This window comes from Polypterus senegalus, chromosome 10, assembly GCF_016835505.1.
Source record: "Polypterus senegalus isolate Bchr_013 chromosome 10, ASM1683550v1, whole genome shotgun sequence".
Taxonomy (NCBI): domain Eukaryota; kingdom Metazoa; phylum Chordata; class Cladistia; order Polypteriformes; family Polypteridae; genus Polypterus; species Polypterus senegalus.
In genome coordinates this window covers 34,050,505-34,078,324 of record NC_053163.1, presented here as the reverse complement: position 1 = coordinate 34,078,324, position 27,820 = coordinate 34,050,505, and the positions used below count along the sequence as shown (strand labels likewise).

General features: G+C 46.4%; 1 protein-coding gene across 1 annotated transcript; it reads right to left on the bottom strand.

Moving 5' to 3' along the window:
* Positions 1-1,334: 1,334 nt before the first annotated feature.
* Positions 1,335-27,820, bottom strand: LOC120538156 (heme-binding protein 1-like). The gene is made up of 6 exons (XM_039767594.1): positions 27,780-27,820; positions 26,070-26,124; positions 23,193-23,195; positions 12,721-12,859; positions 2,839-3,019; positions 1,335-2,141 (listed from the first exon to the last, which is right to left on the bottom strand). Exons 1-6 carry the CDS (start codon positions 27,818-27,820, stop codon positions 1,964-1,966), a joined length of 597 nt encoding a protein of 198 aa, XP_039623528.1. The 3' UTR covers positions 1,335-1,963.

Sequence of the window (27,820 nt, the reverse complement as noted above, 5' to 3'; positions counted from 1 at the left end):
TGTAACTGCCCTTCTTTTTTGCACTACAAAAATACATTTTTTAAAACTTTAATCTTAACGAGTTGGCTCCGGAAACAACAAGCACCGAGCTGCTCAAAACATTTGGATGACGCTCTCAGAAAAAAAGAAAAAAAATATCCGATATGTGAGAAGCCACATAGTTAAATGAAGTGACACATATCACTGGCAAAAAGAATCAGCCTTTAACTGTAACATTGGGTTAAGCAAAAATCTAAAAGCAATGACACCTTCCAAGAACAGAGTTTGAGCCCTGATCAGCACTAATTGTTAACTTACAACAGGTTAAGGGAAAAACAAGCACAGTGTTAAAAAGGGAGTACACAGCAATCAATGTGACAAGGTGTGTTCTATTAGCAGCAATAACTGGCTGGAACAACGGCAACAGAGGCCTCTGGACCAGACAAGCAAATTTGCTGATTTTATTGATTCCGATTGTGGGTACAAGGAGCACACATTCAAATCTGTCACAAAGAAAACCCTCCTACCACTTTGTTTGATGCCACTGTTCTCAAAAAACTTTGTGGTTAGACGTTGGAGTCCAGGTACACGTACAGTCAGCTTTAGGTCCTTCTGCTTATCTTGTTACGTACATGTGGCACTGCCCATTTCTGAATGTTGTGACACACCGATTACAGATGTGCTGTGAATGTGAAATGCATACTGGGGCCACATTTTGAGCTTTCTTGTGAAGAAGGAGCAGGTTATCATGACGAGTAGGACTTCGCCCAGCAGATCAGCTGCATTTCCAGCATGTGTGCTTCTGCTTTGAGTCTTCATATTTCACTTTATTCTCACAGAACCTGACACCTACCTTAAGTAAAAGCTTACACAAAGGCTATGCCATATTGGTACTGCTCACGCTGGGAGCAAAAGGCTCACTACTGGAAAGCCTTGACCAGAGTATTGCTCTTCTGCTGATCAATCCAGCATGGAAGTCTGCTGAAAACCAAAATGCGCTGACAGGCCTGCTGAAATTGACGCATCACCCTTTCCATGGCCTCCTGAATGAATTTTAATTCCTCCTTCCAAAATGGTCTCATACTTGAGGATTGTGTACAAACAGAGCGACATGCAGCATAAAGGTGTTAAAATCCTTTCAGTGGTCCAACTATATGCCTCTCCCTAGCTGTAGGTTTGAGTCTCCATGTAAATTGTTTCCAAACCAGATGGTTCCACTCATGTCCCACTCCAAAGGATTTAAGACAAACTTCAGTAAGAGGATTTTAACTAAGCATCATTCCTAGTGTTTTTTCAACACAAGGATTCTGAAAGTTCTCATCATCCTCTTCTGCCAATTAAGCCAAAGATGTAGATTTGGTTTTCTGATTATTGAAAATGTTTATTGTAATTAAATTCCAAACGGAGCTGGCAAGGTTAACAAGATACAACTGGACATAATGAACAATCAGCTAGACACCATTTCTTCCTGAGACAGTAAATAAAAGAATTAATTCTTCATACATTTTCACATCATTGCATGGTTTTCAATTTTTCAGCTTCTACATTACCCAACCTCACCCAAACAAAAAAACAAAACAAGTAAATCAAAGCCTGATTGTAGGCAGTATGGTCGCCCTATTTTACACTGTGTGCTTATATTATTAAGCAAGAGGGTCAATTTCTTCTAAAATGACCACTCAGAGCACCTGAGAAGCCTTTCTGGGTAGGGGTGAAATTTGAGGTGACATTACACAGGGCAGGGAGTGTGGCCTTGTTGATCCACCCGAGAAATGTTTTATTTACCCTTTAACCTTGCTTTCCCACAACTTTTCAACATACTGTCTTGAAGAGTTTGGAGAATCGATATATCCCATCTCAACAGGAACCACACCCCCCACACTTGGTCACAGGTATACACATGTACAGAGAGACACACATGCACACGTACGTGCTCTCACAGCTATGGCTGTCATTTTGTTATCAGATTTATTTCCCCCATGATTTACGGCTCTTCCTGCAGGAGCCACACCTCATTGCGACGTCCGTAGGGCTTCATGGGAGGATCATAACCATTACACAGATACTGATTTCTCTGGTAAGGTGCACCATCTCCCAGCACAGTCATTAGGCGGTTTGCATGAAATCGGTAATCTGCCTCTTTTGCATAGCCTCCAAATTGCCTGCAGAGATGAAGGGAAATGAAAAACAATCTTAACATCGAAAGTAATTTTAACTGGGTATGATGGGCAAGATCTGCACCAGTGGCTATTCAGGATGGACCAAATGGACAACAATCTCAACAGTGGTCATATTCAAACAACCTATACACCAGGCCCATTGTGGCAGAACAAAAGGAAGTTAGGAGTGACAGAGGCTGCACCTCGTTTTCCAGAGGATGGTCATGACTGACCAAGACATTCATTGAGCAGTGAAGAGTTTACATCAAAGTGGCCATCACACTAACCAGAGCAGACAATATGCTGGTTACATCCTATAAATTGTTAAAGGGCTTGAAATTGAGGCAATGTAATTAAGTGGCTTCTATAGTACTCAAGGCCCTTTAAGAACAAGATTAGGTCTGGGGTGGCAAGGACATCTTGATCCACTAGATGGAGCTCTAGGTTGACCTGGATGGAAGTACAAGGGTTGGGTATAAAATGCAGTTCTAGGCACAAGGCTTGTAAACTTGGAGTAAGGAGCATGAGTGTTGGCAAGTAATCAACTACCAGGAGAAAGAGACCAGAGGTGGTGAGAAGGTATGGGAGATATTTGGAGAAGTACTACTTTGGGAATATGTGCATTAGGCAGTCTAGATTTGTACTTAATGTGGAAAACTCTAATGTAAGACTAAGGAAAAACAAGTACTCATATACTCACGTGGAATAAACAGTCATTCCTGGCCGGTCTTCAATCCGGATGCCCTCGTCTATTGGCTTTGGTGGTTCAACTTGAAATTTAGTGGGAAGACGAAGCCCGACCTTCAGCTTCCCTGACAACGAGCCATCTGCCTTTGGGAAAGCAATCATAGACACTGGGGCAGTCATTCCCATCCCAACACCTGGAAGAATTAAACACAGTGAGAAGCATAGTCAGAAAAATAAGAGAACACAAAGGTGCCTCACATCCGCTTCCATGAAAGCAGTAAATGATCTCTGTCGTCTTAGCCATCACCATTCCTGTTAACCACTTGTCAACAGTTTATCATCTCTTAAATGACAAAAATACAAGTTTGTCCTAAAACACCCTACATTGTCTTAAATAAACGTATATCATTGTCAAGTGCTTCCAGAGGACATTAATTTTAAGCAAGATGAGTAATCTTCACATGACTTACTATGTGCCAAAGACCACCATCTCTAAGTTTGCCTCAACATGCTGAAGCTAGATCTCACTTTCAATGGCAACTGTAAAGATCAAACAACATCCGGTGTTATGTCCTTGGAAGTGACTTGACCTGGCAGCAAGCAGAACATCATTAGCGTGTTCTATGTACCCATGACTTGTTACCCCACTGTCAACAATGACATGGTTACAAGGGATCCTGTACATCCAAACGTGTACTTTATTAATGTTTAGCAACAATGCTTGTGGACAATGTCTACTACTCTCTCTCTCTCTCTATATCTATATATATCCATCCATCCATCCATCCATCCTCTTCTGCTTATCCGAGGTCGGGTCGCGGGGGCAGCAGCTTGAGCAGAGATGCCCAGACTTCCCTCTCCCCGGCCACTTCTTCTAGCTCTTCTGGGAGAATCCCACGGCGTTCCCAGGCCAGCCGGGAGACATAGTCCCTCCAGTGTGTCCTGGGTCTTCCCCGGGGCCTCCTCCTGGTTGGACGTGCCCAGAACACCTCACCAGGGAGGCGTCCAAGAGGCAACCTAAACAGATGCCCGAGCCACCTCATCTGACTCCTCTTGATGCGGAAGAGCAGCGGCTCCACTCTGAGCCCCTCCCGGATGACTGAGTTTCTCACCCTATCTTTAAGGGAAAGCCCAGACACCCTGCGGAGGAAACTCATTTCAGCCGCTTGTATTCACTATCTCGTTCTTTTGGGTACGTCGGATAGTCGAACCTCAGATTCAGGAGGAACCGTGTGGTTTTCGTCCTGGTCGAGGAACAGTGGACCAGCTCTACACCCTTAGCAGAATCCTGGAGGGTGCATGGCAGTTTGCCCAACCAGTCTACATGTGTTTTGTGGACTTGGAAAAGGCGCTCGACCGTGTCCCTCGGGGAATCCTGTGGGGGGTGCTACGGGAGTATGGGGTACTGGACCCCCTGATAAGAGCTGTTCGGTCCCTGTACAACTGGTGTCAGAGCTTGGTCCGCATTGCCAGCAGTAAGTCGAGCCCGTTTACAGTGAAAGTTTGACTCCGCCAGGGCTGCCCTTTGTCACCGATTCTGTTCATAACTTTTATGGACAGAATTTCTAGATGCAGCTAGGGTGTTGAGGGGGTCCGGTTTGGTGGACTCAGGATTGGGTCACTGCTTTTTGCAGATGATGTTGTCCGGTTTGCTTCATCAGGCCGTGATCTTCAGCTCTCGTTGAATCGGTTCGCAGCTGAGACCATGGTCCTCAGCCGGAAAAGGGTTGAGTGCCCTCTCAGGGTTGGGGGAGAGATCCTGCCCCAAGTGGAGGAGTTCAAGTATCTTGGGGTCTTGTTCACGAGTGAGGGAAGAATGGAGCGTGAGATTGACAGGTGGATCGGTGCGGCATCCGCAGTGATGCGGGCTCTGCATCGGTCTGTTGTGGTGAAAAAGGAGCTGAGCCGTCAGGCCAAGCTCTCAATTTACCAGTCGATCTATGTTCCTACCCTCACCTATGGTCATATATATCTATATCTATATATACACTCACCTAAAGGATTATTAGGAACACCATACTAATACGGTGTTTGACCCCCTTTCGCCTTCAGAACTGCCTTAATTCTACGTGGCATTGATTCAACAAGGTGCTGAAAGCATTCTTTAGAAATGTTGGCCTATATTGATAGGATAGCATCTTGCAGTTGATGGAGATTTGTGGGATGCACATCCAGGGCACGCTCTCCCGTTCCACCACATCCCAAAGATGCTCTTTTGGGTTGAGATCTGGTGACTGTGGGGGTCATTTTAGCACAGTGAACTCATTATCATGTTCAAGAAACCAATTTGAAATGATTCGAGCTTTGTGACATGGTGCATTATCCTGCTGGAAGTAGCCATCAGAGGATGGGTATATGGTGGTCATGAAGGGATGGACATGGTCAGTGGTAACAAGACCTGATGGATCCATGTTCTCATTCTGTTTACGCCAAATTCTGACTCTACCATTTGAATGTCTCAACAGAAATCGAGACTCATCAGACCAGGCAACATTTTTCCAGTCTTCAACTGTCCAATTTTGGTGAGGTTGTGCAAATTGTAGCCTCTTTTTCCTATTTGTAGTGGAGATGAGTGGTACCCGGTTGGGTCTTCTGCTGTTGTAGCCCATCCGCCTCAAGGTTGTGCATGTTGTGGCTTCACAAATGCTTTGCTGCATACCTCGGTTGTAACGAGTGGTTATTTCAGTCAAAGTTGCTCTTCTATCAGCTTGAATCAGTCGGCCCATTCTCCTCTGACCTCTAGCATCAACAAGGCATTTTCGCCCACAGGACTGCCGCATACTGGATGTTTTTCCCTTTTCACACCATTCTTTGTAAACCCTAGAAATGGTTGCGCGTGAAAATCCCAGTAACTGAGCAGATTGTAAAATACTCAGTCCGGCCCGTCTGGCACCAACAACCATGCCACGCTCAAAATTGCTTAAATCACCTTTCTTTCCCATTCTGATATTCAGTTTGGAGTTCAGGAGATTGTCTTGACCAGGACCACACCCCTAAATGCACTGAAGCAACATTTGTGATTGGTTGATTAGATAATTGCATTAATGAGAAATTGAACAGGTGTTCCTAATAATCCTTTAGGTGAGTGTATATCTGTGTATATATATATATATATATATATATATATATATATATATTGTCACAAGAACAGACATTGACAGATAAAGAGTTGGGGCAGCCACCCGTATATTGTGGTATCCTGGCTGCAAAAGTCGTTTTCTTTAGAAATACAGAGCACTGAAGTGCACACAACCGAGTCCAAAACAAGACTAAAGAAACAAAGGAAAAGGGGCAGGTTTTAAAGGGGGAGACAGGAAGTGAGGTCGTATGGATCCGGCACGTGGTCTTCCACCATTGGCTCAGAGCGGAGGTGACATCAGAGGGACTGGAGCTGGTGTGGCCGACTTCCATTGGCTCAGTCCCGAAGTGATGTCAGGTGATCCAGGTGAAATCCCCGGGATGGTCTACAGGCAAGGGAGAAAAGAGTCAGTGCACTCTGCCACACCCGGCATGCCTCGAACTGCCTTCACTCAAGCCCTTTAGCTGCCTCCCATGCGCGTGTGTGACAAGGCCCCCTTAGCCCAGACCCGGCGGGTCGGGCGACCTAACCGAGAGGTCGTGAACCCGAGAAGAGCATCAGCGTTGGCGGAGAGGCCCGGCGATGAACGAGGCGAAAACTTGTACGGCTGCAGGTCAAGAAACCACCGGGTGACCCGCGGATTCGACTCCTTGTGGAGGGCCATCCACTGTAGGGGTGCATGGTCCGTGACAAGGGTGAATTCCGCCCAACAGGTAGTACCTCAGCTGAGTAATCGCCCATTTAATCGCCAGAGCCTCCCTCTCCACCGCAGCATACCTGGTCTCCCGGTCCAACAGTTTCCGGCTCAGGAACATGATGGGGTGCTCCACACCATCGACGCTTTGGCTCAGCACGGCGCCCAGGCCTGTGTCCGAAGCGTCCGTCTGGAGGATGAAAGGCAAAGAAAAGTTAGGTGCCATCAAAACAGGTGTGGGCGTAAGGGCCTGCTTTAAGTCACTAAATGCAGCGCTGTTTTTCAGTCCATACCACAATGTTCGGGCCCTCTTCTTTGTTAAATCAGTCAAGGCGCCGCTCTCTCAAAACCGGGTACAAACCGGCGGTAGTACCCGCTAACCGAAAGGCTTGGACTTGCCGCTTGGTTCATGGACGGGCCATTTCAGAATGGCATCAATTTTGGAGCACTGTGGCCTTACGGTACCCGACCCACCAGGTAGCCTAAATATTTGGCCGCTTAATCCAAGAAGCATTTCTTGGGATTAATCCGAGCCCGCCTCACCAAGTGTCCGTAATACCGCTTGGACATGCTGTAGGTGTTCCTTCCATGTGCTGGAATAGATGACCACGTCATCCAGGTAGGCAGCACTGTATGAGTTATGAGGCCGAAGCACTTTGTCCACCAGGCGCTGAAAGGTTGCTGGAGCCCGTGTAACCCAAATGGAAGGACACGATACTGCCAGTGTCCGCTAGGGGTACTAAACGCGTTTTTCCTTCGGAGTCCGTTAAAGGAACCTGCCAGTACCCTTCGTCATGTCAAGTGTGGTCAGGTATTGAGCCTGTCCAAGCCTCTCGAGGAGGTCGTCCCACGCGTGGCATTGGATAAGCATCAAATTGGGAGACTTGATTAAGCCGACGGAAGTCATTGCAGAACCTCCAACTTCCGTCAGGCTTACCGCCGAGCACAATGGGGCTGGACCAGGGACTATAACTTTCCTCAATCACACCTAGCTCCAGCATGCGCTTGATCTCAAGCTCCACTTCAGCCTTTTTTGCCTCGGGAAGACGATACGGGCGTTCTCGGACAACAACCCCGGGCTCTGTCACGATGTTGTGCTCAATCAGAGAGGTCCTTCCGGGTTCTCACTGACTACCTCCCGAACGGTCCGGATAACTGTTTCCAGCTCCTGCCGCTGTCTGGGACTTAAGTCCGTGCCGGTTAAGGTCGTGTGTGTGGCGAAGAGTGGCGGGCTGGCGGAGGAGGGATCGGGGTCCCTGTCCTTCCACGGTTTCAGCAGGTTCACATGATAAACCCGCTCCTTTGGCCGACGATTGGGTTGACTCACCAAATAGTCGACCAGTCCCTTCCTCTCCTTAACCGTAGGGGCCCTGCCAGTGGGCAAGCAATTTAGAGTGGGAGGTAGGCACTAGGACCATGACCCGATCTCCGGGCGGAACTCCCGAAGAGGCGTGCGCGGTTGTAGTACCGGCCTGTGCTGCTTGAGCCTCCTCCATGTGACTTTTAAGGACAGGCGAATTTTTCCAAATCTATCGCGTAACTGCGATATATTCCAGTATGTTTGTGGAGGGAAGAGCCTCTTCTTCCCAGCCTTCTTTCAAAATATCTAATATGCCCCGAGGTTGTCGCCCGTATAGTAGTTCAAAGGGGAGAACCCGTGGAGGCTTGTGGGACTTCCGATAGGCAAAAAGGACGAGGGGGAGGAGCTGATCCCAGTTCCTTCCATCCTCGCTGACCACCTTACGCAGCATTTGCTTGAGAGTTTGATTAAACCTCTCTACTAATCCGTCGGTTTGAGGATGATACACGAGGTCTTTAAATGCTTTATTTTCAGTAATCTGGCAGTCTCCTTGAACGTTTCCGAGGTGAAGGGGTCCCCTGGTCTGTCAAGACTTCTTTGGGGATCCCCACGCCGAATACCCCTAGTAATTCCCGTGCGATGGCTTTAGAGGTAGCTGGCGCAACGGAACAGCTTCGGGTATCGTGTAGCGTAATCCACGAGGACTAAAATGTACTTGTGTCCTCGGGCTGAGGGCTCCAGGGTCCCACCAGGTCGACCCGATTCTGTGGAAGGGAACGTCAATCAGTGGAATAGGAATGAGAGGAGCACGGTCCCTCCTAGGAATTTGTCGCAGTTGACACTCCGGGCAGGAAGCGCCAAAGCGGCGAACCTCCTCATTAATTCCTGGCCAGTAGAAACGGAGCTTGATCCGCTCCAGAGTTTTTCGGTGCCCAGGTGGCCACCTAGGAGGTGGGCGTGTGCTAGCTCACAGACCTGCCGCCGGAAGGTACGCAGCACTAGCAGCAGCCTCGTCTCCTGCCCGTCATGCATTGCTACACGGTAAAGGAGGTCATTATCTAGCACAAAGTAGGGGCCCTGTGGCATCGACTGATTAGTGCGCTGGCCATTGACAAGGACCACTGCATTTTTTACAAACTTCAGGGAGTCATCATTCCATTGCTCCCTCTAAAAGAAGCCGGCGTTTCTTTAAATTGGAACCGCAACACGGAGAGAGGGTCAGCGTCGACCTCAATGGGCGTGGTTTCCTCCCGCTCCGCGCGCTGGTGGATGGCGTGTTAGCCCGCGGCGGCCGGGAGTTGCCACGTCAGTCAGGGCGACTGCTTCGCTCTCTCTGCCGGCTGATTACACGGCGTGGAGGCAGCTTGAGACGGGTTATCTCCGTCCATAACGAGGCCCAAATTAACCCGGGAGTGGTATGTGTCTCACCGCTTTTGATTTTAGACCAGTCCCGCCCTAGTATCACCGGGTGTGGAGGATCAGGTAGGACGCTACGGTGAGCTTACGAACTGACCCTCCGTAACTGATGACACAGCGGCGGACCTGTACCAGCGGATGTCTCCGTGGACACAGGTTATACCGGTCTTAAATTTAGCCACTGTTGCGGTTGCACAAAGCGGCGGCAACAATTGAAATGTTGCTGCGGAGTCGAACAAACCTGTGGTCTTGTGTCCGTTGGCGATCACCACGCCAGTATGTGGGACCGCCAACGGATTAGCCAGAGCACACCAACCCCTCCTCACCCTCCACCTGCATTCCTCCTTGCCTCCAAGCGGTTTGCGCAGCCCCCGCTGGACGCCAATACGGCTCCGGATTGTACAGGGTGGGGCTAGGTCTTGGAACATACCCGGCTGAGTTTGACATGAGGACGGTTCTGCTCCCCAGAGTGTGAGGCCGCCCTCTGCGTCTCCATAAGCTCTATGAGCTCAGCATGTTCTTGAACCGCCGCCCCAAACCGGCTGGGTGAAGCCACGGGAAGCGCTTCCAGGAGCAGATAGCAAGCTACCTGCTCTATTATTTGGTAGGGCGTGTTTTCAAATGGCCGTAGCCAATGCCCTACCATTGCCCATAAGGACCAGGCTTGTTTGTTGGTTGGCCGCTCAGGGTCCAACCTCCATTTTTATTTTATTCACCTGCCAGTCTGGGGCACCCCTAGGTGGTAAATGGGGCTTTGGTTTCAGGGGAGGCAGGCACTCTCCCCAAGAGAGCATACTGAGTCCCTTTGCCTCCCCCTCCAGGGCAGCCCAATTCTGTGAGCCCCACCCGCACACTCCTGGCCACTCCAGATGGGCTAGTTATGAGTGCCGGGGCGGAGCCCGCACCGGTCACGCCGAACCACGGGCACCCTCCCGCCTGAATACTCGGCCCCGCGCTCCCACCTGGGTATATTGCAGGTCCTGTCCCCTTCTCCTCGGGACTTCTCCATCCTGCCGACTACGCCACTGTCACAAGAACAGACATTGACAGATAAAGAGTTGGGGCAGCCACCCGTATATTGTGGTATCCTGGCTGCAAAAGTCGTTTTCTTTAAAATACAGAGCACTGAAGTGCACACAACCGAGTCCAAAACAAGACTAAAGAAACAAAGGAAAAGGGGCAGGTTTTAAAGGGGAGACAGGAAGTGAGGTCGTATGGATCCGCACGTGGTCTTCCACCATTGGCTCAGTAGCGGAGGTGACATCAGAGGGACTGGAGCTGGTGTGGCCGACTTCCATTGGCTCAGTCCCGAAGTGATGTCAGGTGATCCAGGTGAAATCCCGGGGATGGTCTACAGGCAAGGGAGAAAAGAGTCAGTGCACTCTGCCACACCCGGCATGCCTCGAACTGCCTTCACTCAAGCCCTTTAGCTGCCTCCCATGCGCACGTGTGTGACAATATATATATATCTCTATCTATTGTCTTACACGTGCACATGGGAGGCAGCTAAAGAGCTTGAGTGAAGGCAGTTCTGAGGCATGCCGGGATGTGGCAGAGTGCACCGACTCTTTTTCTCCCTTCCCTGTAGACCATTCCTGGGAGATTCCACCTGGCTCTCCCAACATCACTTCCGGGACCGAACCAATGGAAACAGACCTTACCAGCTCCGGCCCCTCTGATGTCACGTCCGGGCTTGACCCAATGAGTGATGAACACGTGCCCGATCCTTATGACCTCACTTCCTGTCTTCCCCTTTAAAAGCCTGCCCTTTTTCCCCTTTTCCCTCAGTCTTTTTTTGGACTCGGTTGTATGCACTTCAGTGCTCTGTATTTCTATAAAACGATTTTGCAGCCAGGATACCACATTATACGGGTGGCTGCCCCAAACCTTTATCCGAGTATGTCTCATTCTTGTGACACTATCTATATATAAAAAAAGATGACATTTTTGAACGTATACAGTGGTACATGTGCAATTTACTGTATTTTGTATTTCAGTCTTTTTACGAATTACCATTTCAGCTATCTATAGATAATGCAAACATATGTGACAGTGTAACATCAGAACTTTGACACATTTAGAAAAATTCCTAGTGAGGACAATCAATTTAACAGACACTTGTTGAAAATAAACTTTGCACAAGCCCTCGGTGCGAAAAGTAACAACACTTAAAAAGGCTTCTGTAACAGTAAAAATGGAAGTTAAAGGAGTTCCTCTCAAAAACCAACTTTAATATAATACAACTTACCTTGAAGAAATGGTGGTTTCTTTTATATCAGCATTACACCTTCACAACATAACTAACCATTTCTCTTGATTTTGCTCCCACCCTCAAAATACTTTTGGTTGAACTTGCCTAAATGCCAGATGATGATTCACATCACGCTAAAAGGTACTTTGGTAGCCACCTCTCTTCTTTCATTTCCAGGTATAAATACAGGCATGAGTGAAGTCCACTTATGAACCCTCCTAATATAGTAACCCTGCTGCATTTTCAACCCTCTGCTCCCCCTCCCTGGTAGGTTGACTCTGCATAAGAATGTAAGACAACCAGTGAAGACTAGCTCATTCGGCTGGCTAATAGCTACACTGTCCAATATGGACTAACGTCAAAAAAGTTGTCAAGTCTTCAGTTTCAACTATGTGCCTTGATAGTTTGCTTGAGATTCTCAAGTTTCTCTGTATGAATAAGTGCTTCTTGCTACAGTCTAAAATGGACTTCCTTCTCAACTTCCAACAATGTGTTGAGCATGTGATTCACCATTTACTTGGAACATTTCTGCAGGATCTCCTTTAATCAATGCTTTCAAAAATTTTAAAGATCTAGATTGGGTTCTCATGTAGCCTTTGCTGCTTAAGTCTAAACCATGTCATTCCTGCATCCTTGCAGAGTAGGACATGCCCTTCAGTCGGGGGTTGCTCACCTCATCAGCTTCTAATGCTGGGAGGTCTTTTTTGTAGCTCATTGACCAGAAGCACACTCAAAACTCCACATACAGTCTCACTACTGCATTACACAGTCTTAAGCAGAACGTATCTTGATTTATTTTCAAAAGCTTTTACAACATCTAACAACCTTGACAAAGAATGTTGGGTCAACACAAACCCCCAAACTATTTTAAGTGGCAGCCTGTGCATTAGCACTTTGTACTTTTCCACTTTAAGCTTCATTTTGTAAGCGTTCATCCAGTTCTGAAAAAATGTTGTTTTTGCCATTTCTTCCGAATTTGATGCACTTTCAATTTTGTTGCCATTTTCACATTTCACCAGTTTACTTATCATCAATGTCATTAATATAAATTAAAAACAGCAGTGGCCCGAGCACATTTCTTACTGTCGCTCAACATAAATACCATTAATCATACACTGTAACATCAGATTACATTAAAGACTTTGGGGTCCCCACCTTTATCGTTGCTGCCTCCCATGTACTTAAGCAGCTTAAGCACAGCCTCCCTCGAAGCCTCGTCAAATGACCGACTATCGGTGTCCACACAGGCAAATTTCCCTCCATCGTAGCGACGCACTTCGTAGTTCACATCTTCCTGCAATAAATGACAAAGCGACATGAAGACCCTTGGGTGTCATGGTGTGAGATGACAGGTCAACAGAGACCTCTGGCACAAAATATTCAACATATTTTAGTCTGGTCTACATCACCAGGACAGATCCTTGTAATCTCAAAGCAAAATGACTGGATACATGCAGAGTACATAGTGTAAACCACATTTCAGAAGGATGACAATCAGGAAATTCTTTGACCCGAGTCCTTTGTGGCACACAAACTCCAGACAGTAGTAAACATTCAACAGTATGTTATTTGATAAATAATCTCTAAAGTTATTTTCATTGATTTCTGATACAATTAGATGATGTTCTGCTACTCAAAATGAATAAGCAGGGAAGAGTTCCAGTAGTGTGTTGGGGGCCAGATGGCCATGGGAGAAACACCAACCCAAGAAGGCCAGAGGAAAGGTGAGAGAAGAACTCTTTCTGGTCATGTGTTACTAAAAAGGCAAAAAGCAGAGAAAAGGACCACCGACAGGGTCAGAACTCTGTCTTAAGAGACTGCTTCAGGATTTGATTCTTGTCAGAGGAACTCCCTGCCCTCATGAGAACACACACTATAAGTCATTTGATTTAACATGTTTGGCATTTCTGCACCGGTAGAGAACTGCTTTAATAAAGTAACAACTAGCCATGTCTCAGGTTAAAGATCTAATCGACGGTCTTGTGTCTTAGGTTGCCAAGCACCTCCTAGTGGTCACAACTGAGAAGTAACATACAGCAATGCAACTGAAAAAGCCCAATCCCAGAGGAGTGAATGTGAATAACAGTAGCCGTGTATCCTTTGGAGTTATGCGCAAAACAGAAGCAATACTTTTGAAAAGTCGACAAAACACAAATGCAAACTGTCTGCGATTCCACCGATTTTGGGCAAATAAAGTTTGCTTGATCACCTGAAATTAAAAATGATGTCGGATATGATGGGTGTTGGTTCTGTTATTTCAATTGTGTTTACAATGGCCGTGTTCATTTTCTAGCAGAGGTGACCAGAGTGAGTGAATACAATAAAGGGAAGGCGAATTCCCTATACTTGCCAGAGGCCACGTGTTTGGGAATTCCTTGAAATCGTCCACAGTGATTTTACTGAGGAACAATGGGTACAAAATTTTAAAATAAGCAGCTCAACATTCATGGAATTATACAGAGCAATATGCCTTCTTATGTCCACTGCTGAAGTATACACGAGGGAGTCAGTCCCGACCAAGAGACGTATAGCCATTGTGCTTTATAAACTGGCTACCTGTGTAGAGTACAGGGTTGTTTCTGGGGCTTTTGATGTAAGCAAAGCCACCATTCTCAGATGTAAATGGGGTGTGTCAAGCCATACGCTCAAAACTAATGAGGGAACACATCACTTCACCTGATTTGGAAGAGGGACAGCATTTTAGCAGCACAGTTATGAGGTACACAATATATCTCCGGTGTATGGTGTAATCGATGGCTCATATATACAGTGGAACTTCGGGTCACGACCGTAATTCGTTCCAAAACTCTGGTTGCAACCCGATTTGGTTGTGACCCGAAGTAATTTCCCCCATAGGATTGTATGTAAATACAATTAATCTGTTCCAGACCATATGAGCTGTATGTAAAAATATTTTTTTTTTAAAGATTTTTAAGCACAAAGATAGTTAATTAAACCATAGAATGCACAGTGCAATCTATACTAATAAAAGGCAAAGCCCTCACGGACTGACTGACTCATCACTAATTCTCCAAGTTCCCGTGTGGGTAGAAGGCTGAAATTTGGCAGGCTCAAGCAGGTGTATATATGATAGATAGGTATGTTATATACTGTATACTATATATATATATATATATATATATATATATATATATATATATATATATATATATTATATATATATATATAAAATATTATATATATATATATAAAATATTATATATATAATATATATATATAGACTCAAACCCATTATGACAGCAGCAATCCAAGCTGTGAGAAAACACTAAAAAGGAGGCGTGTCAGACGTCGTGGTACATTTTCTGATGCAGCTAGATCGAAAACAACTTCGTGACGCTGCGCCAAATACACAAAACAATTACTTTGACAATCATGTTACATTATTTTTAAAATGTTTCCTTTTCTTTTCATAACTTCTTTAACACACAACATACAGCTGCGATGCGCGGGTATTTTGCTATATATATATATATATACTAGCAGAATACCGGCTTACAAGCTGTAAGTAGTGTTAAAGAAGATGCGAAAAAGAAAGGAAAAATTTTAAAAATAACGTAACATGGTTGTTAATGTAATTGTTTTGTCATTGATATGAGTGTTGTTCTCATATCTATCTATCTATATATACCCGCGCTTGGCAGCGGAGAAGTAGTGTGTTAAAGAAGAAAAGAGAAAGAAAAGGAAACATTTTGAAAATAACGTAACATGATTGTCAATGTAATTGTTTTGTCACTGTTATGAGTGTCGCTGTGATATATATATATATATATATATATATATATATATATATATAGCAAAATACCTATAAGCTTCTGGCGATGTCATGTGTTAAAGAAGTTATGAAAAGAAAAGGAAACATTTTAAAAATAATGTAACATGATTGTCAAAGTAATTGTTTTGTGTATTTGGAGGCAGCGTCACAAAGTTGTTTTCGCAGCTGCATCAGAAAATGTACCACGGCGTCTGACCGCCTCCTTTTACTGTTTTCTCACAGCTTGGATTGCTGCTGTCATACACACACACACACACACACACACACACACACACACACATACATACATACATATATATATATATACACACATATATACACATACATATCTTCATATCTATATACAGTACATATCTACATATACACACACATATATATATATATATATATATATATATATTGTAAACGGACCGAGGAGACAGCAATAAGGGTTGGGGTTTCCGGCCCATATATTGTACAGAACTTTTGTACAGAAAGAAAACAGGTCAAAGCATAAACTAAACAGTTCATAGCGCGCTGTCTCCAGGCGTCGCGCCATTTTATAGGGGTGGAGCGGAAGTGAAGGACAGCTGGGAAGGACCGCAAGGGAGGATGGGAAGGATGGCGTCAGGGCAAGATGGCGGAGGAAGGGCGGAAGTACCGCCCTGCGGTCAAACCAGGCCTATGGTGCTGGAAGGTCTCTCTTTCTATAAGGAAGCAGAGGGAGAAAGTTAGTACCCGCCATTCCCTGGCGTGAACGTTTCCCAGGTGTTCTCGAATCAGTCCGCGGCCTCCTAATCGCCACGTCGCGTGACACGATCCCCCTTAGCCCAGGACCGTCAGGTGGGCGGACCTAACCGAGAGGTCGTGAATACGAGAGAGCATCGGCATTGGCTTGAAGGGTGCCCGCCGATAAGTGACAGTGAACTTATCGGCTGCAAGTCCAGAAACCACCTAGTGACTCGCGGATTCACTCTTTGTGCAGGGACATCCACTGAAGTGCAGCGTGGTCAGTCACCAGAAGCGAATTGCGACCCAGCAGGTAGTAACGGAGGTGGGTCACTGCCCACTTAATGGCCAAGGCCTCCCTCTCCACCGCCGCATACGGGTCTCCCGGTCCATCAGTTCCGGCTAAGGTACATCACAGGGTGCTCGACACCATCGGCGCTTTGGCTCAGCACGGCGCCCAGGCCTGTGTCCGGCGTCGGTCTGGAGTATATAAGCGGGGCCCAAAATCGGGCGTCCGTAACACAGGTGCCGACGTTAGGGCCTTCTTTAGGTCACTGAACGCGTGTTCGGCTTTGTCGGTCCACACCACGCCGAGGGGAGCGCCCTTTTTTGTCAAGTTAGTCAAGGGTGCTGCTCTTTCAGAGAAGCGGGGAACAAACCGGCGGTAGTAACCCGCAAGCCCCAAGAAAGCCTGCACCTGTTTCTTGGTATTGGACGGGGCCATTCTAGATGTCTTTAACTTTGGAGCCCTGTGGCGCACCTGTCCTTGTCCCACGAGGTAGCCTAAATATTTGGCCTCCTTTAATCCAAAAAACACTTTGGGGTTTATGCGGAGGCGGCTTTAGCCAGTGTTAGGAGGACAGCTGCGACCTGCAATAGATGCTCCTCCCAGGTGCGGAATAGATGACTACGTCATCCAGGTAAGCGGCACTATAGGACTGATGGGGCTTTAGCACTCTGTCTACCAGACGTTGGAAGGTCGCCGGCGCCCCGTGCAGCCCAAATGGGAGGACCTTGTACTGCCAGTGCCCGCTAGGGTGCTAAAGGCCGTTTTTCCTTTGCGGATGCCGTTAAAGGAATTTGCCAATACCCTTTTGTCATGTCAAGGGTAGTCAAATATCGAGCCGTACCCAGCGCTCAAGGAGGTCGCCAATGCGGGGCATGGGGTAGGCATCGAACTTGGAGATCTGATTCAGGCGTCTAAAGTCGTTACAGAACCTCCAGGAGCCGTCTGGCTTGGAGCGAGGACAATAGGGCTGGACCAGGGACTATGGCTCTCTTCAATTATGTCCATGTCCAACATACGTTTCACCTCCAGTTCGACCTCTGCGTTTTGCCTCCGGAGTCTGTAGGGCCTCTCGGACGATTACACCGGGTCCGTGACTATATCGTGGGCAATCAGCGAGGTCCGGCGGGTGACTCGCTCACCACCTCGGGGATGGCACGGAGGGTCTGGGTTAACTCCTGCCGCTGCTTGGGGTGCAGCTCTTCTCCGAGGTTAAGGGCAGTTGTGCTCGTGAAGAGGGAGAGTGACCTATGGGAGCTGGGAAGCTCCTCTCTATCTCTCCAGGGCTTTAGCAGGTTGACGTGATAGATCCTCTCGCCGGTCGGCGATTGGGCTGTTTCACCAAATAGTCGGCGAGCCCTTCTCTCCTTAACCTCGTAAGGCCCTTGCCAGTGGCGAGCAGCTTCGAAAGGGAGGTCGGGACGAGCACCATAACTTCGGTCCCCAGGCGGAACTCCCTGAGGGCGGAGTTGCGGTTGTAACACGGGCCTGCGCTGCTTGCGCCGAGTCACGTGCTCTTTTAGGAGGGCCTGATCTTTGTGAGTCGGTCGCGCGTTGCGCTATGTACTCCAAAATGTTAGAGGAAGGAAGGGCCTCGGCCTCCCAGCCTTCTTTTAGGATGTCGAGGATTCCCCGGGGTTGTCGACCATATAACAATTCAAATGGGGAGAAGCCAGTAGAGGCCTGGGGTACCTCCCGGTAAGCAAAAAGCACGAGGGGAGGAGCTGGTCCCAGTTCCTGCCGTCCGCGCTGACTACCTTGCGAAGCATCTGCTTAAGCGTCTGGTTAAAGCGTTCCACCAGCCCGTCAGTTTGCGGGTGATAGACAGACGCTTTCAGGTGCTTTATCTGCAGTAATTTGGCTACCTCCTGAGCGTATCCGATGTAAAGGCGTACCCTGGTCGTGAGGACCTCCTTGGGTATGCCCAGCGTGAAAACAAATTAACCAGTTCCCGTGCGATGCTTTTAGTATTAGCGGGCGCGGGGAACCGCCTCTGGGTACCGGGTGGCATAGTCCACCATGACTAGAATATATCTGTGGCCACGGGTTGAGGGCTCCAGGGTCCTACCAGATCGACCCTATTCTTTCAAAGGGTACATCGACTAGGGGTATAGGGACTAGAGGAGCACGGTCCCTCTGGGAATCTGGCGGGTCTGGCACTCCGGACAGGATTGACAGAACGCGGACCTCCTCATTAATCCCAGGCCAGTAAAACCGAGTTTAATTCTCTCCAGCGTTTTTTGGCCCGAGGTGGCGCCTAGGAGGTGAGCGTGGGCCAACTTCGCATATCTCCCGCCCGGAAGGTGCAGCGGAATTAGCAACAACTTCCGCACCTCGCCCTCATGGGTAGCCACCGGTACAACAGATCATTTTCAAGGACAAAGAAGGGTTCGCGCGGTGTGGAACCGTCCGCTGGTGAGCTGTTAGGCAGAACAACGCATTCGGGCAAAGCGCGGGGAATCATCATTCCACTGTTCCCTCTTAAAGGAGGCGGCGTGGACGAAACTGATGGTCCAGGCGCGAGAGGTCTTGGGCCTGGGCCTGGGAAGAGTTCCCTGGCTAGTCCCTTCCCGGAGTCTTCGGGTCAAGGTCCGTGGCCAGGAAAGGTCCCCGAACACCAGCGCCGCTAGGGCCTGCCCTTGTGCACGGCGTGGAGACCGGGAGGGGTGCCTTTTCCCCTCATCACTAGATCCAACAAGGCCCGGGAGCGCGAATGGCTTACCGCTGATTCTTTTAGACCAGTCTTGTCCCAAAATCACTGGGAAGGGGTTCGGTAACACAGCGACCGTCATTTGGGTTGGTTCCCCTTCCAGGTGACATAACAGTGGCGGAGCGATAGGACCTAGTCCCCCATGCACACAAGTGACCAACAAACGCTGGTTTAACCACTGTTGCGGTAAGACAAAGCGGAGCGACAATGGTAATGTTGCTGCGGAATCAAACAAAGCTACCACGGCGTGCCCATTTAACAACACCACTCCCGTGTTGGACTCGCCAAGGGATGCGGCGGGATACAATACCTCTCCGGCGATGTCCAGGTACAGTCCATAGGCTCCGGGCGATGTTGTGGGGGCAGGTGGTAGTAGGTGGCGGTCTCGCCACACTTGAAACAGCGGCGGTCCCGCTTCTCTCTGGCTCTTGCTGGCGCTTCTGCAGCGTCGAGAGGCTTCGGGGTGGCCGCCCGTCCCTGCCGGTTCCAGCGAGCAGGCTTTTCTGACCCCCCAAGTCGGAGGACCGCCAGCTGGCGCTCCAGGGCGTCTAGGAGGCCCGACATGTTTTGGTAGGCGTGTCCCCGGACCTGCTGGGCGAGCGAACTGGGCATGGCATTGACCAGGCCTTCACAGGCCACCTGCTCGACCACTTTCCGCCCCTGGGGACCCTCTGGCGTAGCCAGCGCCCATCTTGCCCCAGAACTTCGAGCGCCTGGCGCGAGCAGGCTTTTCGGGTCAAAGACCCAGTTCCGCCATTCGGCCGCCTGCTGGCCCGGGCTAATGCCGTAGCGGGCCAGTATTTCGGGCTTGAGGAGGTCGTAATTAGCGGCCTCCTCCTCAGGGAGGTCATAATAGGCCCGCAGCGCGGGTCCCTTCAGATAAGGCGCCAGGATGGACGCCCACTCGGACCGCTGCCACTCGTTCGGGTGGCCGTCCTCTCAAACATGCCCAGGTAAGCGTCGGCGTCCTCCGAAGGGCCCATCGGGACTAAAGGAGGGCGGCTGCCTGGCGGGAGTCTGTCTCGCCCGTTGGGCTTCTACTAACCTGGCCTCGTGGCCTCCAGCTCCCGGGTGGTGGCGGCTTGCGCCAGCTGCAGCGCCTGGAGCTGGTCATTCATGGCTTGTAGCACAGTGTTGAGGTCCTGTCCCTCCGTCATCTCGGGATCTTCGAATCCTGCCGACTACGCCAGTTGTAAACGGACCGAGGAGACAGCAATAAGGGTTGGGGTTTCCGGCCCCGTATATTGTACAGAACTTTTGTACAGAAAAGAAAACAGGTCAAAGCATAAACTAAACAGTTCATAACGCGACGCTGTCTCCAGGCGTCGCGGCCATTTTATAGGGGTGGAGCCGGAAGTGAAGGACAGCTGGGAAGGACCGCAAGGGAGGATGGGAAGGATGACGTCAGGGCAAGATGGCGGAGGAAGGCGGAAGTACGCGACTGCGGTCAAACCAGGCCTATGGTGCTGGAAGGTCTCTTTTTCTATAAGGAAGCAGAGGGAGAAAGTTAGTACCCGCCATTCCCTGGCGAATGTTTCCCAGGTGTTCTCGAATCAGTCCGCGCCTCCTAATGGCTCGTGCGTGACAATATATATATATGCACACACATACATACACACACACACATTATATATATATATATATATATATATATATATATATATATATATATATATATATATATATATATATATATACACACACACACACATACATATACTTGTGTGTATGTTTGTATGTATCTATATGTGTGTGTATAGGTTTGGTCACTGAGTGCAAGGGAAAAATAATAAATTATAGTCTACAAGTTATTAAACAGTAAAACATTAACGTTTTAAGAAGTACAGGTACATTGAAATTACATTTTCTATGTGAACGTTCAAATTTGTGCCTTACCGGCATTTAAAGAAAATTAGTTTTGTGTCCTCTGCAGTGTTAAGAGAGAAAGGCTTTGGTTTGGGATAAAAGGAAAAAAGGTGTAAAGAAAGTAAAGTTGCCTTTTTCTTTTATATAGTATAGAGAGATGTGTTAAACTGGCGTTATGATCGCCTTTTGGGGACAGTCGCGTAGGTCTTGTGTAGACTGGTGAGGCGTCCCGCCATTAATCGGCTGTGATGGCACTGTCAGTCCTGCACTCGTGTGCGTGTCTTAATAATTCAGGTGAGGACCTGATAATCGTATACGTGCAAAAGAAAGTGTGAATCGCCTTAATATTATTTTGCCGTGGTGTAGAAAAGGGGTCCCGTGTTTGCACTTGTCTGGGCTATAGCGCAGGGGGAGGATGAAAACAATTAAAAGTGCTCACTTTGACTTAAGGCAGAAGCGCAGTCAGCGTCTCAAAGGCCGGCACAGCTATGCGGCAGCGCTGGCTGCTCGACTTTGCTGGGCAGGAGACTCCAGTTTTTGCAGACACGTTCACGATATCAAAAGTCTCAGTGCTCTTTGGAGGTCATTCATATATTATATATATAGCAAAATCCAGCCCTGCGGAGAAGTAGTGTGTTAAAGAAGTAATGAAAAGAAAAGGAAACATTTTAATAATAACGTAACATGATTGACATTGTCATGAGTGTTGCTGTCATATATATGCCTGCCTAAATAAGTCACCCTCGCTTTGCTCTTACTTTTTTACCGTTCATTTAATCATGGCTAGTGGCGGAAAAATTATAAAATGGAAGGAGGATGGCTTTACCAAAACAATTATTGATGGCGAATCGATTATTCATAAAGCTTGAATTGGTGATCTGTTTTTCTGTGTTAACCTCATATTCTTTTCATACTTCTTCTCAAACTAAGGTGGTGTGAGGGTAAAATGAATCGGGATGCGCTGATCAATGTAATCGGTGTACCAGGAAATCATGCATTGACAAAAGCTCCCCTTTGCTTGTAATGCAAAGTGTGATTAAATGCATTATTTTTAGCGCTTATGGAGCACATGCATCGAAGCTTCTCAGCTGTGCTTGTGCTAAGAAAAGGAAAGATTTTAAAAATAACGTAACACGATTGTCAATGTAACCTTTTGTAAGTAGTGCCTGGAGGATTCAGTGTGAAGAAACTCTAGAGACAGCGTGTGTATTAACTTGTGGATTTTTCTGTGAGTATTTGGTGGCAGTCTGACGAAGTTGCTTTGGAAGACAGCGTTAGCCGCGGAGCTCAGCTCAGAGCAAAATGAGGTGGGAGGGGAGATGATGAAGTGACTCCCCCACCTGCCTTAACTGTCAATCCCCCACAAACACAGTCTCTCGGAATTTGCATAAGCACACCCCTTCACACACAATTTTAACTTAGTTACAAAGTGATCAAAACTCTCGTTTATATCCTGCGTCCTCTCATTAAACTTGTATCCCGCATTACCTGTGGGCATGTGAAACGCATGCGTAGCCTGTCTATGAACTTAATTTAAAGTTTAGGTTTACACCTTGCTTTCTTTCCGAGCTGGCAACACTCATGAATATGGTAGTATATGTCACTCGCTCTCTTCTTATTGTTTCGCTGCCTTCTCAATTATAAAATGCATGTTTTCTTAAGCGCTTTCTGGAGGTCTTCCTGGTTTTCTACGCACAGTCAGTTCACGTGATTACGTGGGAGGCGTGATGATGTCACACAAAACTCCGCCCCCCCACGTCATTCCAGCTCAACTCCATTACAGTTAATGGAGAAAAATACCTTCCAGTTATGACCATTAGGCGTAGAATTTCGAAATGAAACCTGGCCAACTTTTTGTAAGTAAGCTGTAAGGAATGAGCCTGCCAAATTTCAGTTGGAGAATTAGTGAGGGCTTTGCCTTTTATTAGTGTATATATATATATATATATATATATATATATATATATATATATATATATATATATATATATATATATATATATATATATATATATGTATATATATATATCTCACAGCGACATTCATAACAGTGACAAAACAATTACATTGACAATCATGTTACGTTATTTTCAAAATGTTTCCTTTTGTTTCTCTTTCCTTCTTTAACACACTACTTCTCCGCTGCCAAGCGCGGGTATTTTGCTATATATATATATGAGAACAACACTCATATCAATGACAAAACAATTACATTAACAATCATGTTACGTTATTTTTAAAATTTTTCCTTTTCTTTTTCATACCTTCTTTAACACACTACTTCTCCGCTGTGAAGCGCGGGTATTCTGCTAGTAGTAAACTAAATGTAAAAACATTGAATAACACTGATAAAACCTTGAACAGAGAAAACTAACATTGCAAGAGTTCACACTATAGCCTTACAAACCGCTCGCTGTAAACATTGTTTTTTTTTTAATGAGTTTTAAACACGGAAAAAAATAAAAATTTGAAAAATCCATAATTTATACAAAAACTAACCATAAACAACCAAGAAAACTAGTTCTGGCATGAAGGAAGTGAGGAGGAACTGGGTGGAGAGGACATTACAGTTTTGAGGTAAAGTCCCTCTGTGCGATGCACGTCTGACCAAGAACAATGTACTGTACAGGAAGAGACTGAACACATGCGTAAATCACCGGCACGTATGAACCAGAAGGGAAACTGGCTTGTTCGTCACCTGAGTGTGTGGTCGTGAACAGATGTAAAAGTTTGGCGAACTTTTTGGTCGTAACCCGATTTGTACGTGTTCCGAGACGTTCGTCACCCGAGTTTCCACTGTACCTATTCGTGCACCAAGTCATGGGTATCTTTTTTTTTTTTTTTTAAAAAAAAAACAGGAAAGGTTGGACATCTATTGTTCTGCAGCCAGTCATTGACAACGGATTAATGATCAGAAACATTTGTGTTGGGTTCACCTGGTAGTGCTCATGATACAGCTGTATTCACCACATTACATTTGCACAGGTGCAGTGATCCCTCGCTATATTGCACTTCGACTTTCGCGGCTTCACTCTATCGCGGATTTTAAATTTAAGCATATCTAAATATATATCACTGATTTTTTGCTGGTTCGCGGATTTCTGCCGACAATGGGTCTTTTAATTTATGGTACATGCTTCCTCAGTTGCTTTGCCCAGTCAATTTCACACAAGGGACATTATTGCAAGATGGCTGAGAAGCTACTCAATCAGAGCACGTATTACATATTAAATAAAACTCCTCAATGATATATGATATGCTTCCTGTGCGGTGCTTTGCATACTTGAAAGCCTAAACATCACGTATTGATTTTTGATTGTTTGCTTGCCTCTGTCTCTCTCATTCACTCGGACATTCTCTGCTCCTGACGGAGGGGGTGTGAGCAGAGGGGCTGTTTACACAGAGGCTGTTTGCCTAGAGGATATGGACGCTCTTCTAAAAAAAAATGCTGAAAGACTACCTTCACATTGCTGCCTTTCTTGTAGCTGCTTTGTCCGGCACCGCGCATACTTAAAAGCCCAAACAGCCCTATTGATTTTTGATTGTTTGCTTTTCTCGCTCTCTCCCTCTCCGACATTCTCTGCTCCTGACGCGCACTCTTTTGAAGAGGAAGATATGTTTGTATTCTTTTAATTGTGAGACGGAACTGTCATCTCTGTCTGGTCATGGAGCACAGTTTAAACATTTGACTAAAGGGTGTTATTTCATGTCTAGAGGGCACTAATAATGTTAGAAAATGTATTTAGAAGGTAAACAGGTTTTCTATACTCTAAGTGCGAAAATATTCGATTTATAAATAAAGAATCCTACTTCGCGGAAATTCATTTATCGCGGCAGAGTCTGGAACGGATTAACCACGATAAACGATGGTTGACTGTATTTGAAAATTTGTTGTGTCATGTGACCTAAATGCGAAAAAAGTGTTTCCATTACAGTTTTGCTTTGTCGAATCACTTGAAAAATCATTTTTCAAAATTCATGTGTTTGCATTACTAGATGTTTTGCTTCACGATTTCAAAATGTGCATTAAAGAGGTTAATGGAAACGTGGTTAATAACAACATAACAAATCTTGTGACATTCAAAAGTGGGTCTGCTTATACTAAGGATGTGCCACAACAGCTCACTCCAACCATCAACCTGCAATGCTGGCACCAGGCACAATAAATCCATGGACTCCAAGTGCTTCAGACCTATCCTGGTCCTCCCTTCAGCAAGAAAGTATATTCATCAGATCATACCGCATCTTCTGGTTTCTTGCGGACAGGACCGGAAATCACTTTACTCAACAGATGTTAAAGCTATGATAAAAAACATAGTTGTGACTTCTGCTACACCCTTTTAGGAACCATAGTTATAATCTGCAATTAGTTAACTGACTATAGTCCATATTTGTCATGTCATACTCCACTGGCCTGTCCAGTTTTGATGGGAGGACTGCTGTTGGCCAAATATTTATGGAGTGATAGCTCATTCTCTGTACAGTAGTTACACTTGTTTATCAGCAAAGATACTCTCATTTGTTAGCACACTCCTATGCCATGTCCAAACCCAGTATATCTTCAATGCAGCCCACTCACCCCCTGAATTGCCACGTACATACAAACCATTGACACCTGACTACCTACGTTTAATTACACTACCTACAAATGTGGTGCTGTCACCAACTCAAGGTAAACATGCATATTGGCCACTCAGGGTAATACCCCTCCCAGCCTGTTTTGCCTTGTTGACTTGGAGCTTCAGCATGGCGTACATATAAACCACATATTAAAACTACTGAAAACACCAAAGAGGTATGGAAAAATGCAAAAAAAAAAAAAAAAAACAGGAGTCAATAAAGCTGAATAAGAGTAAGGTAGAAAAGGAAGACTGCTATTAGTGTGCACACTAATACATGAGTAAGTAGTACACAAATGACAGCCTGTGCTCACTGAAAACGTTCATCTACAGGGGTGGGACAGCTGAGCTGCTGACTCAGAACGTTTAGAATAAAACTGGTGTATTTGACACTTAAAATGCATTCACATAATTGGGTTCAGGCTGCAAAACATCTGAGAGATCCTCTGTTGTGCCAATATTAATGTCTACCCTTGTCCTGCAACCACCAATTCCAGGCAGTCGCTCCGAAAGCACAAGTACGGTCTCCGTGTTTAGAAGAATGGTATTCAGTTCCCACCTACAACTCTGTATGTGACTACACAGAGTGGGTTACAAGGTTCACTCTGAGGGAAGACATCCACCAAATGAATGATCAATAACCAATGTCAATTCTGCAGTTTTGGTTTCTATCTTGAATCCAGTGCTGCCCAGGATATGTCGACTACTGGATCAAGTGAGCTTAGAAAATGAAGTAATGGCTGAAGTGAATGTCACAAAAATGGACCTTCCACTCCCTCTCTCACACACACAAACAAACAAATGGAGAACATGGAAAAACAGAAAACACTGTGGTGGAGTGGCAGCACATCTATTCAAGAGACACTCATCCTTTCCTGAATTCTATTCAGAAGTCCTCAAGTTCAAGGAGCAGATGCCCGCCCAAACCAGCACTGCTTTGTCCTTATGTTCTGCCACTATGAATCTGTAACGTGGCTTCACCAACGCTGTAATTTATGCTGCAGTATAATTTGCTTGTTGAAGGACACCACCCGTCCACTTCACTTGGCCTGACAGCATGAAGAGGCCTCCCTCCTGCTGGCTCCCTGGCGTGCTGGTTAATTGCCACTAATCTGCCCCGTTTAATAAAGGTTTTCATTCTAATTACAACACACAGGGCTCCTTTGTCAGCCCGCTGCACCACCACCGAGAGGTTGGCTGCCTGGCCTGGAAATGCTGCGTCTTGAAAATAATCCTTAAGTAAAGGAGTGAGCACTTGATCCCTGAGCTGTTCTCTGCTCGAGAAGAAAGTGACTCTGTTGAAAGGTATCCAGTTGCCCAGCCCTGTAAAGTCTCCTTGTCCTGTACACCTCATCACACCAGTCTGGCTGATAGTGGTGACTATATAATTGCTGCGGTCTCTCAGCAGCTTGCACACCATAATTATAGCATGAAGGCAGTTGGAAGCAGCAAGGCCGGGTACTCTCAAAGTGCAGCAGACATGCTGTAATTACCCACCGAGTTATGAAAGGTAAACTCATCAAGGAGAGACATAGAGAGATGTCACTGGGAAGCTGTGGGCCAGAGGTTCCTACTGGCGGAACAAACTCACCCATACCAATGAAAATGGCACATCCAAGTACACTGCCATGGCCTCTAGGTACAACAGGTGGTGTTAACTCTTTAAAGCTGGAATATCAGGTTGGATGGTTGGTTTTAGAGAACAGCACAACAGAGGTGACTAAGTAGCAGTTTCCTCCAATACAGCTAGGGAAGAAAGGCTCTAAATTCTCAAGGAACCATTTAAACTAATCTGATAGAAATAAAAAATGAAAATACTGACATTTGGTGGTTTGAGAAGGAGGGCTTAGAAAATTGTTTCTAAGAGACTGGTTGTTCCGTGTAAGGAGTGTAAAATGGGAAGGAAGGACCCCTTCTCCTCCAGTACAAACAAAAAAAAGGACTACATACATACAACACAAGCTAGCTTCCAGTGCTAGGCAGGAGACCAGAAATACTAATTAATACAACCTTTACAGCCTGAAAGCCTTTAAGAAGAAAAAACACTAATAACTTATCATGCCGAAAGTTAGTGGACCAGGTAGAAGGGCAGACAAAGCAAGAAAACTCATTTATTTTCCAGAACTATTTATTCCAAAACGGAGTTACACCAGGCCCAGAGCCGAACAAAAGAATTTGCACACACAACACTGGAGCCGGCTCCAGTCCACTGTAGGGCATACTTACACATACCAGGCCATTGTGGGGTCACCGATAAAGTTAAGATTGCCCAT